The 11,647-nt window shown below is 55.5% G+C and overlaps 1 protein-coding gene across 1 annotated transcript in view; it reads right to left on the bottom strand.

Moving 5' to 3' along the window:
• CFAP46 (cilia and flagella associated protein 46) overlaps nucleotides 1-11,647 on the bottom strand; it is a 94,217-nt gene that overhangs the window by 5,404 nt on the left and 77,166 nt on the right. The window contains exons 45-54 of the mRNA XM_007452012.1: nucleotides 11,285-11,382; nucleotides 10,725-10,801; nucleotides 10,434-10,564; nucleotides 10,016-10,140; nucleotides 9,122-9,210; nucleotides 8,034-8,195; nucleotides 1,375-1,442; nucleotides 1,213-1,273; nucleotides 1,107-1,142; nucleotides 515-617 (exon numbers count right to left, since the gene is read on the bottom strand). Coding sequence (XP_007452074.1) covers nucleotides 515-617; nucleotides 1,107-1,142; nucleotides 1,213-1,273; nucleotides 1,375-1,442; nucleotides 8,034-8,195; nucleotides 9,122-9,210; nucleotides 10,016-10,140; nucleotides 10,434-10,564; nucleotides 10,725-10,801; nucleotides 11,285-11,382 — 950 coding nt within the window. The remainder of the gene's footprint in view (nucleotides 1-514; nucleotides 618-1,106; nucleotides 1,143-1,212; nucleotides 1,274-1,374; nucleotides 1,443-8,033; nucleotides 8,196-9,121; nucleotides 9,211-10,015; nucleotides 10,141-10,433; nucleotides 10,565-10,724; nucleotides 10,802-11,284; nucleotides 11,383-11,647) is intronic.

Here is an 11,647-nt window from a genome sequence, read left to right as displayed (position 1 = left end):
GGGGGGGGGGGGGGGGGGGGGGGGGGGGGGGCTAAGGACGCGATCCGGAGCAGACTGTCCCCGCGTTCGGCTCCACACCCTCTGCCCCCGGGGCAGTTACTCTGAAAAGCCGCAGAGGGTCTTCCGTCCGGCCAAAGAGCCCAGGTCCCTGCCCAGATGGCCCCGCCCCTCCTGGGCCCCGCCCCGACAGAGCCCCTCCCCTCCATCGCGCCCCTCCCTCCTGGGGGCCACGCCCCCTCCGCGAGGCCCCGCCCGGAGGTTGGGCCCCGCACACCCGCGACGGACGGGCCGGCCCTTGGGCAGGGGGGCACACACCGCGGGGGCCCACGTCCGCATCCAGGACCTGGGCATCTAGGCGCCTCCGTGCACCAGAGGGAAGGGTCTGACAGGACAGAAGTGGGGGTCAGGGCAGGAGGGAGCCTCGGTGGGACGGGGAGGGGGGAAGGGGCCGCATGCGGAGGGCCCCTCGGGCTGGCGCACCGCAGGACGGTGTCCCAGGAACCCAGATGCCAACCTGGGAAACTGCTTATTCCCCAGATGCCCCGCCCATCTCGCAGTGAACGTGTCTCGGAATCTTTCCAAAATTTCCCGGGTCACGGAGACAGGAGTCAGCATTTCTGCAGCCAGAATCGGATGGTGACAAAACTTAGGAGAACCGCGCGTGTGGGCACGGGTGGTCCCGGTGCCCTCGGCAGCCCTTGGCGTGGCAGGGCGGCCTGGGCATCGGGCCCTCACAGACGGGGGCCCCGGGGAGTGGAAATCTTAGTACTCCTTCCCTCCTTTGTGGAGATATGAAAACACCAGCTCAGCAAAAAGAGGAGCTGAGGAATCCTGTCTGGGAGCCACAGAGGCAGCCCTCAGCCACAGCCCCAGGCCCGGAGTGGGGCACGGCGCCGCCTCGGGCCCATGTCAGACAGCCGTCGCCCTGACTGGCTGCAGACGGTGAGGGCGGGGTCTCGGAGCACACCAGTGTCCCCCTCCCGCCCACCGTCAGTGTAGCAGGAGGTGACGGAGGGCCGGGTGGCAGCAGAGGCCGAGGCACCCGGTCCACGATGCTCCGAGTGCTGTGGTCGGTGTATGGTTTGTGCGTGGGCGTGAGGGCTCACCTGGGCCTCGGGCCTCCTCGTAGGGGTCCACAACGACTGGGCCTTGGTTAAGGAGAAACAGGACCACACGCTCGCTGTCTGGGGCAGAAGCAGCAGCAAAGGATACATCTGAAGTTGTCCGCGTCGACCCCGATGCAGTGGGGGGGGATGATCCGGGACACGATGCGCTGCAAAGACAGGCAGGGGTCCTTGGGGATGCGTCCTGGGGGCAGGGCCAGACCTCGGGCCCCGCCCGGCTCTCCGCCTCAGCAGGTCCTCGACCACCTACCTTTGCTCCTTTCTTTGCTATGCTTCTCCTGTGATCTTTACCTCTGCTCTCCTTTTTCACATTCCCTTCTGTTGAGACAATAACAAGAAGTGGTAATGTCCTGGAACTAGACAGAGGCCGTGGTACACGATGTTTGAATGCATTAAATGCCACTAAATTGTTCACTTGAAAATGGTTAATTTTATATTACGTGAATCTCACCTCAATGAAAAAAACAAGAAGTGGTGTGAACAGTTGATTTCCATTTTTGTAAAGTTGAAATGGCAGTAATCTCTCAAAGGTAAAGGCTCACAGGGTTGGGAAAGGGCCGGGCCAGGAGACCTCAAGAGAGGAACGGCTGCCAGAGGTTCCCGGGCCCATGCGGCTGCCCAATCACACACCACGCTGGGCACCTAATGGTGCGCCTGCTGAGCTGGCCCAGTGGCAGAGGGCTGGGCCCTGCTGGCCCCTCTCCCTCTTGCAGGAGGATTTACACCTGCCCCCGCTGCGCTCCCGTTCTGGTGAAGGTAACCGAAAATAATGCCAGTTTCCTTCATTCCTGTCCGGCCGCCTCGGAGATGTAAGCGCTGATGTGGGCCTCTCTGCCATGTCCCAGCTTTATGGGGGCACCACTGGGAAGCAGCTTGCCCTGGATTTGGATGGCTTTCTCCACCAGGATGAGAAGAACTCCTGGTTTGCTAAGAATTTCTGTTACGGATGCATGCATTTTTTTTTTTTTTTTGCGGTACGCAGGCCTCTCACTGTTGTGGCCTCTCCCGTTGGCGGAGCACAGGCTCCGGACGCGCAGGCTCAGCGGCCACGGCTCACGGGCCCAGCTGCTCCGCAGCATGTGGGATCTTCCCGGACCGGGGCACGAACCCGTGTCCCCTGCATCGGCAGGCGGACTCTCAACCACTGCGCCACCGGGGAAGTCCCGAATGCATGCATTTTATCAAATGCTTTTTTTCCTGCATCATCTTGGATGTTTATAAGTTCTATTTCCCTTTCTCCCCGCACGGGGGCAGGAACCCGTGTCCCCTGCATCGGCAGGCGGACTCTCAACCACTGCGCCACCGGGGAAGTCCCGAATGCATGCATTTTATCAAATGCTTTTTTTCCTGCATCATCTTGGATGTTTATAAGTTCTATTTCCCTTTAATCTGTTCCTCTGTGATACCTGTAAGTTTTTAAGGTCAGACTCTGGGTGATGAAATGTTACATGTTTCTTTCTTTCTTTGCTACTCTTGAGAAGTTTGGGTGTCAGGGTCTGGACTGGCCAGCAGAAGGATGGCTTTTTTTTTCTTCTACCTGGGGAGACATGTATAGACTGACATGAACGGTTTCTTGAAATTTTGGTAGAGTTCAACAGAAAAATGGTAAAAGCAATATTTTTTGTGGGGAAATGTAAACGTACTGGCCGCCCTTTCTTCGCTATGAGGCCTCCGGGTTTTCTTTCCTTCTTGAGTCTCCGAGTAGTTTTGAATATACTGTCAAAAAGTTGTTCATGATATTCTCTTATTCTCTTAACTCTCTGATGCTCTTTAGAGTTGGTGTCTCTTGTATTTCTCATATTGTTTATTTGTGCCTTGTCTGCTTTTTTCTGGATCATTCTCACCCAAATGTGTCTATTTTATGAGGTTATTTTTCCCCAAATAACTAATTTTTGTCTTTGCTTCCTATTTTGTTGGGGTCTGTTCATGATCCTTTAAGCATTTAAAGCTAAAGGATCCTTCTAGACTCTGCTGTGGTAACATCCAGCCAGTCTTTGGCATTTCTATGATTGCTTCTTCTGAGTCCCATGAGTTTTTAGAAGTCAGTGTTTTAAAATTTCCAAATGTATGGGAATTTTAAAAATCCGTCTTTTGGGAATTGGTCTCTAACCTAATCACATGTGGCCTCAGCCAGTTTCTGTGATAGTTTCATGTGTACCTGAAAAGGACGTGAGTCTCTAATTTTTAGACACAGGGCCCATGTGTCCATTAAGCCAAGTCCGTTAAGTGTGTTGCCCCAGTTCTCCCTGTGTGTACTCCTTCTGCTTGTCTGACCTTTCAGTCGTGGAGGCGTGCGGGAATCTCCCCCATCGCGGGAGTAGCCCACCAGCCTCGCCCCAGGTGCTTGTTACTTGCTGCTTCCCGTATTTGAGGGTCTTTGAGCCTCCCACGAACTTCACCATTATCACTGTGTGATGACCCTGCCCTACTGACGCCCATGGCTGTAAAGTCGGCTCTGGCAGACCGTGAGATGGAGGGCCTTTTGGTGGCTCGCCCGCCCGGCACCTCTCTTTCCATTCTTCTGCTTTCTGGCTTTTGTGCCTCCTTTCTGGTCAGGAGAGTCTCACGTGGCCGGCATCCTACTGACACGCTCTTGTTTACTGTGTCTTTAGTCAGCAGGTGTGGTGCACTCACTTGTTCGGTTCCTGATCTAATGGATGGGCCACAGCACCTTTTGCCCGTGGGTTCTCCATCCTCCCTGCTCCGTGTGTGCGTCTCCACCCCTGGCTCTTTGTAACTCGACTGAGGGGTTGGTTCACTTGTTTTTCTTATTCAGTTTCCCTCTTTATTGGTTTGGAATTTATACACCAGTTATGCTCTTTCGTGATTATCCTTAAAGGTTTGCCGTGAATATTTAACACTCAAAGGGCATTCCTCCAGCCTGAAGGGTTCAAGGCTCTGAGAACACTTCACTCTGGGACTTGCAGAATCCTTCTTTTTATCCCCACTCCGTAATGCATTGAAAAGACTTCACTCACATTTATGCAGTATTTTTGTTACTTTATGGTGAGAGTTTGTATTGGGGTTTGGTTGCTGCTGTAACAAATTACCACAAATGTTGGGGCTTAAAACACTACCAATTTATTACCTTACAGCTCTGGAGGCAGGAGTCGAAAGTGGTCCCACTGGATTAAAATCCAGGTGTGAGTGAGGCTGTTTCCCTTTTCCGCCTCCAGAGGCGCCACGAGCCCCTTCTGCGACCTCCGCACCCTCCCGCCTCCCTCTTTTCAGGACCCTGGCGATGACACTGGGCCACCCAGACAATCAGGATGGTGTCCCCATCTCAGGACCTTTCACTGAATCACATCTGCAGAGGCCCTTTGTCACATCAGGGCACCTCTTCTTGGGCCCGGGGTCAGGGCGTGGGCGCCTTTGGGGCCGCTATTCTGCTATAACCCCACCAGGGGGTGCTCTGCTCTTCCAGACAACGCTGGCGGCGCAGAGCGGCGGGGACAGGAAGGCCCTTTCAGTAAATGGGGTGCGCACAGCGGGGGACTCACGTGGGAAAGAGAGACCTGCCCCTTATCTCACACTGTGTGGAAAACCGATTTCGGATGGAAGGTACGTAAAGACGTGAAGGACAAAAAAAGAGACACATTTAGAAGACATCATAGAACCTTCATGATCTTCAGGTAAGAAAATATATTTTTTAAAAAGACCCCAAAAGCACCAGCTGTTAAGAGAAGATGGATACATTGGACTATGTTCAAATATTTTGTTCACCAAGAGGTACCACGTAAAGGAGTGAAAAGACCAGCTGCAGACTGGGAGGACATCTGTAGTTCATAAAATGATCAGAAACTTTACACGAACAAAAGGCAGAGAACCCAAGAGGAAAACTGGCCAAAGACCAGGACGGATTTTCCCAAGTGAGGACATCAAATGGCCCATAAAATGTGGAAAGGCCGGGCTCGCCAGCAGCAGGGGGTGCAGAGCGGCGGGGCTTGAGCCCGAGGCCCCGCCCGCAGCTCCTGGTGAGCCCAGCCCGTGGCCTCTTGGGGGCGCAAGGCCTGTTCTCTCTCCCGTCCTTTATATCTGGCCCATTAGCGTCCTTTTATTTAAGCTGATTTCCTTAAAGAAGCATGTTTTGGACCTTGCGTTTCCATATTCCCAAAGGTGATCTTTACCTTTTAACTGGGGTGTTTTGACCTTGTACGGAGACTGTGATTACTGATGTGGTTGGGTGGAAACACACCATCTTGCTGTTTGTTTTCTATTTGTCCTGTCTGTTCTTTGTTCCATGTCCCTTCTTTTTTCTGCCTTTTTCTGATTAACCGTATTTTTTTTTATGATTCCATTTCGACTTCCTCGTTGTGTACTAGCTATACCTCTTTGTTTCTGTTTTCAGTGGCTGTGCTGGTCCAGTACCCCGAGCCTCCATTCTCCACCCCCCACCAGCCTTTGCTGCCCCACAAGTTACATTTACATAATGCTGTAGAACCCCACGACACGTTGCTATTATTTTTCACTCCAAGCTGTCAAAATCTTTTTTTTTAATTAGCTTATTTATTTTTGCTGTGTTGGGTCTTCGTTTCTGCGCTTCGTTTTCTCTAGTTGCGGCGAGCGGGGGCCACTCTTCATCGCGGTGCGCGGGCCTCTCGCTGTCGCGGCCTCTTCTTGCGGAGCACAGGCTCCAGACGCGCAGACTCAGTAGTTGTGGCTCACGGGCCCAGTTGCTCCACGGCATGTGGGATCCTCCTGACCAGGGCTCGAACCTGCGTCCCCTGATCGGCAGGCGGACTCTCAACCACTGCGCCACCAGGGAAGCCCCTGTCAAAATCTTTTGAAGAGATTTTAACTTAAGAAAAAAGTTTTAAATATTGACCCACCTAATTCCAGTTTCTGGTGTTTATTTCTTTGTGCAGATACAGGTTCCCATCCTTTTTTTTTCCTGCCTGGAGAACACTCTGCAGCATTTCTTGTGGGGTAAGCAGGCCTGCTGGGGAAGAATTCCTTCAGCTCACCTATTTCTGAAAAAGTATTTCACCATTGTTTTTGAGAGTTAGTTTCAAAAATATCTGCATTGATAGATATTTTCTTTAATAATTTAACGACGTTCTTCACTGCTTGCATTGTTTCAGCCGAGAAGCCTGCTAACTCTCTTGTATTTGTTTCTGGATACATGATGTGTCTTTTTTCTTTGGCTGCTTGTAAAATACCCTGTCACTGGTTTTAATCTCCGACTACAACGGTCCCTCGTATGGTTTTATTTTTTGTTTGGGATTCATTGAACTTCTTGGGTCTGCAGGATTACAGTTTTCATCAAAATTGGGAAAAATTGGCCATTATTAACTCAAATGTTCCCCCTGCAAAGACTCCAGTTACAGGCAGGTTCGGCAGCTTCACTTTGTCCAACAGCTCACTTGGTGCTCTGTTTTTGTTCTTGTTTTTGTTTTTTTTCCGGTTTTTTCCTGCTGTTACTTTCTTCAGGCTCACTAGTTTCTTCTCCTGTCATGTCGAGTTGCATTAATGCTGCCCAGGGCATGTCCCTCCTCAGCAGAAGTTCAGTTCTGGTCCGTTTTACATCTTCCGTGTCTTTGCTTACCACCTCCTGGAACACGTGGATTATAGTTACAGGAACTATCACCTGTGTCACCTCTGGGTCTGCTTTCGATTGGCTTTTCTCTTAACCACGGGTCTTTGCATGCCAGGTGATTTTTGATTGGACGTCAGACATTTTGAATTTTTCCTTGTTGGGTCCTGGATTTTTAAAATAACTCTATACATCTTGAGCTTTATTTTGAGATGCAGTTAAGTTACCTGGAAATAGTTTGATCCCTTGAGGCCTATTTTTAAGTTCTGTTGGTGGGACTAAAGCCAGTCTCCCTAGTGCAGACAGGCAATGCCCTCTGGTTCCTGTACCTGATACCTGTGCATTATAAGATGTTCCATTCTGGCTGTAGTCTCCACACACGCCTGCACTGACCGGCTCTCAGCAGAAGACTGAAGGGGACCCTCTGCAGGTCTCTCCTCCCAGGACCGCCTTGGGTGCCCAGTCCCTCGTCTCCTCACCTCGGGGAGACCGTCAGGCTCTGCCTGGTCCCCCCGCCACCATGTGCTACAGCCTGTAGACTCTCTCCAGGCAGAAAGCTGGGGCTCACCTGCTTGTTTCTCTCTCTTGGGGATTGCTGTCCCCCACTGCCTGTTCTCCAATATCTGAAAACCTCTGTTTCATATATTTTTCAAATTATTGATTGACTGATTGATTGATGTGGACCATTTTTAAAGTATTTATTGAATTTGTTACAATTCAATATTAGCTCCCCGACCAGGGATCGAACCTGCACTCCCTGCATTGGAAGGTGAAGCCTTAACAACTGGACCGCCAAGGAAGTCCCTGTTTCATGTATTTTTGGCTGAGTTTTTGCTGTTCCAGCTGGAAGGGCAAATTTGGTCCCTGTCACCTCATCTGGGATGAAAACAAAAGTCCAATCTATCTACTTTTAATGTAATTTGATATTTATCATAGTGCAACACGCATGCAGAAAACTGCACACAGCACCAGTGTACATCCTGGAGAACTTTCACACCCCAGGCACATCCATGTCACAGAACATGATCATGCCTGAGTCCCCAGCCACCCCCAGGCCAAGCCAGGTCCCCCTTGTCCTCTCCCTCATTGCCTCTCACCACCTGATTGATGATTAACTGTGTAGTTGGTTGGTTACCACCAGTCCCCTCCTTTGAAACAGAGGTATGTGAGGCCAAGAACAAAGTTAAATTTCCTGTTCAGGGCACGTCTGGCACCTAACAGAGCACCGGCACATAGTAGGTGTTCTCTGAATGAACCAGGGCCTCGAGAAGTATGATAACATCTCATAACTATTTTTTGACAAGAGTTACATTCTCTTATCGTGAAAGTCACTTAAATATTTGCATTTTAAAGTCAAGTATCAGTGTAGCTCTTACCTGTCTCTTTTCTATGCAGGCGGTTCCACAGCATCTGGAGAGAAAACTCTCGTGACACGGAGGAGACCATCCCTTCATCGAGCACAGAGAGACCTTCTAATGGCAGCTCCAGAAGGGGCCTGTCAGCGATCAGGATGACGTTGTCTGCGACCTCGGGCTGCGCTGTGGGCGGGAACGCCAGCGGCTACCAAGGCAGCAGCAGACACCTGAGGGCCAAGCTCTGCCCCTCACCACTGAGGCCGTCTGGCTGCTGTGCAGCCCCCGCCCGGCAGGAGACACGGAAAGGAGTCTGAGCTGGGCACAGCTCGCAGGCACACCAGCGCCATCTTGGGGGTACATGCTGGTTTTGACGGTGCGGCCGGGTCACAGCCAGGACCTGGACAGAGCCCAGGCCATGGGGACGTCAGGTCCCCTGAGGTTCTGAGGGCCGCCCAGGCTCCGCGGCCTCACCAGGGAGCCCCTTCAAGGGACGAACGTCTGCACTAATCCCCCTCCCCAAGGGCTGTCCAGGCAGGGGCCACGGCCTCTGGGGACAGCTCCATTCGAGGAAGGGTAGTGGCGCTCCCGTGACACCACGGCTTCTCCAGCCGTCGGGAAACTGGTGCAAAGGCTGAGGCCACCAGACATGTCAACGGAATTGATGTGTTTGCAAAGTCAAGTTACTTAAAATCCAGCAGGTTTTCATCTGGGAACTTTTAGGGCAGAAGCTCAGGTCACACAAGTGGTCACTGGGTTCCTGGCAGCTGCACACACTCAGCGCGGCCTGGGACCTCGGGCACTGGGGTGGCTCAGCCACGGGGCAGGTGGCGGGGAGCAAAACAAAAGCATTTCATCTTCCACGTAGGAAAGCAGCAGACTGCTGACCCGGGAGGCCCATCTGCCCTCCTGCCGTCTGATGTGCTCAGGAGGGTGACGGCGACGTCACCGTGGTTTTTGCCCTGGCATCTGGCAGGGCAGGGGCATCTGCGGTCGCGTGGGCAGCGGTGGGGTGGCGCGAACCTTCCGGGAAGGCTGCCCCCGGCGGCCCCGCTGCAGCCACAGGGAGCGCGGCTCTGCCGGCCTCCATCCCACAGACGCGGACCTGGGGCCCCGCTCACCCTGCGGCGGGGACTCTTTCCTCTCCTTGTCTTTGCCCTTGCATTTTCCCAAATCCGCAACAACTGTGGGAATCGGTGCTCTGAAAGGCAAAGGCAGAGATTCAGGTTTTAAAAACTCCATGAAAATCACTGAGAACAGGGACAGCATCTCCTCAGGCTGTTCCCACCAGGGCAGTGAGGGCCATAAGACTCTCCCGGCCCGCTGTTGGGGACCGGTCTCCTGAGATGGGTGCAGGGACAACAGGCAGGACAACACAGGATTCAGGATGCTCTGACCTGCTGGCCAATCAGGGAGGTTCACCTGCCCAACCCCTCTACCTTCTCTCCCACCAAACACAGACCCAAGGGGCCAGGCACTTCACCGTGCTCTCCCCTCCTTCTCACACCCAGGCCAGCGGCTCAGAGGGCGGCAGGGGCCCGTACGGCGGGGACGCCCCCAGAAGAGGTTTCTAGTAGGGCCAGACTTCCTCCCGGTGGCAGGAGGACAGAGCCCGGGCTTCTGTTCTCAAAGAGCCTGTGCACGTCTCCGGTTTAATCGAACGGTCCGATTCAGCGCAGAGAGAAGCCCACCAAGCCTACGGCGCTGTGGCCTCAGAGATGCGAGTTTCCACGAAGGAAACAGCTCTGACTTTCACACGCCCACAGCCAGTCGCTCAACTGGCCCTGGGACTCAGGGAGTGCTTGCAGGCCGCGCCCTCCAGCCCGCCCACCCCAGCCCTGGGTGTCACAATGCCCATGGTTCCCTGTACCTGTGCACACCTGGGTGCACCTGTGGGGACAGAGAGACAACACGACCCTGCACCTCGAGGGCTCGGGCAATCCAGACGGCGTCCGCTCTCCGCACCCTGTCCCTGAGCTCCTCAGGAATCAGCCCTCGATGGGTACCTGGCTTCCGGGGGGCAGCTGAGCAGCGGGAACAGTGGCCTCAGATACTCCTCCATGGGCTTCACGACCTCCGCGAGCCTCTGCACAGCGTGTTCTTCCCCTCTCAGGGGCGCGCCTTCTGACTCCTTCTCGCCCCAAAGACAGCCGCAGTCAGAGGCGTCAAAGGGGAAGAGGGGTGAGACCCTGCAGGCGACCCCCCAGGACAGGCCCAGCTCAGCAGCCAGCAGCCCCCCACCCCCGACTCCTCTGCCGGCGTCACGGAGGCGTCTGCAACAGACTTGGCTCAAGGATTGGCCCCGTGCCTGGTCGGGGAGCCTGACCCGGGGTCCAGCAGCGCCTGGGGCGTGGTCCTCACCCAGGCCTCCCCACCCTGCCCCGTGGGGTGGGAGCAGCCCTGGCACCGGGCTCGGGGCCTCACCGAGCCTGGGCTCAGGGCCGTGTCCTCACTGTGTGCCTCGGCCTGGGCGTGCTCCCGGAACTGCTGGGCACTGGCCAACAGGGCGGAGAAGGCAGCTGGGCTCACGGCCATCCGAGCCACCTTGCAGGAGCCTGCAGACACAGACGCAGCCGCTGTCCCCACACGTGGCTTCGCAGAACGCCCCCCGGGGCTGAGGGGACCACGGGTGCGAATGCATGCGCATGCTCGGCCTTGGTGCCGGTGGGCGCACCCCTGCACGCACCCCGAGGGTGGCGCTCCGGCAGAACTCACCCCCGACCTGGAGCACTTTGCCTTTGGCTGCAGGGATGAACTTGGGTTTCTCGTAGGCAGCGCCGTACAGATGGGTCCTGTTGGCAGGACGTAGGGTGGGGTCAAAGCCCAGCTCCGGGGGTCCCAGAGGAGCCCCAACGAGGCCGACTCTGTGCCACATACCCACCCTGCTGGGAACAGGAGCCTCCTCCCTGCGGGGCCCCAGCCAAGTCAGACACAGGGTTAAAACAGGCCGCTGGGGGGTCTGTGTGCGGTGCTGCCAGAGGCTGGGACACCAGCTTCTCCCCAGACCAGCGGGTTCTGCGCCACTTAAGCAGTGAACTTCAGACCAGGGCCACGTGCTGGCGGGAGGTGGCACCGTGCCCTCTCCCCTCCCCGGGCCGTACGGGCCAGCCTGGTCATCGTGGCAGAGGGACGGTCGCCCCTCAGCTCCCCTCAGCGGGCAGCCCCCGCCGGCCTGTCTGTCCCTCGGCTTGGCAGCCCCCGTGCTGTGTCCACAGGGACCTTAGCGGGCAGAAGCTTGGGTAGCAAGCCCGAGAACAGGAGAGAGAAGGCCTCACCTGTCCCGTGAGTGGTGCAGAAAGAGGATCCGAAAAGTGGGAGGGATTTCACTCAAGAAGTTAAAGTGCTGTTCGGTGACCCGGAGATTCTGCCAAGCCTGCGGGGGGCAGTCAGCAGTCAGCGCCGGGCGGCGGCTGCGGGGCCGGGCGCCGCCACAAGGGGGCAGCAGACGCACGCGGACGTCACCGCCGCCCTGGACGCTGGCTCCGCTGGTACCGCCAGAGCCCGACCCGCCGCCGCACACCCGCAAAGGCACCGAGCCCAAAGGCGCACGGAAAAAAGCCCCGGCACGTCCTGCAGCACAGCCGCCGCCCTCTCCCCTCCCCGCGGTCCCGGCGCCGCCCGCGCAGACACCGGCGGGG

Source organism: Lipotes vexillifer, unplaced genomic scaffold (genome assembly GCF_000442215.2).
Source record: "Lipotes vexillifer unplaced genomic scaffold, Lipotes_vexillifer_v1.1 scaffold1117, whole genome shotgun sequence".
Classification (NCBI taxonomy): Eukaryota; Metazoa; Chordata; class Mammalia; order Artiodactyla; family Lipotidae; genus Lipotes; species Lipotes vexillifer.
Note: the sequence above shows the minus strand (reverse complement) of the source record. Positions and strands in the feature narration are given on the sequence as shown.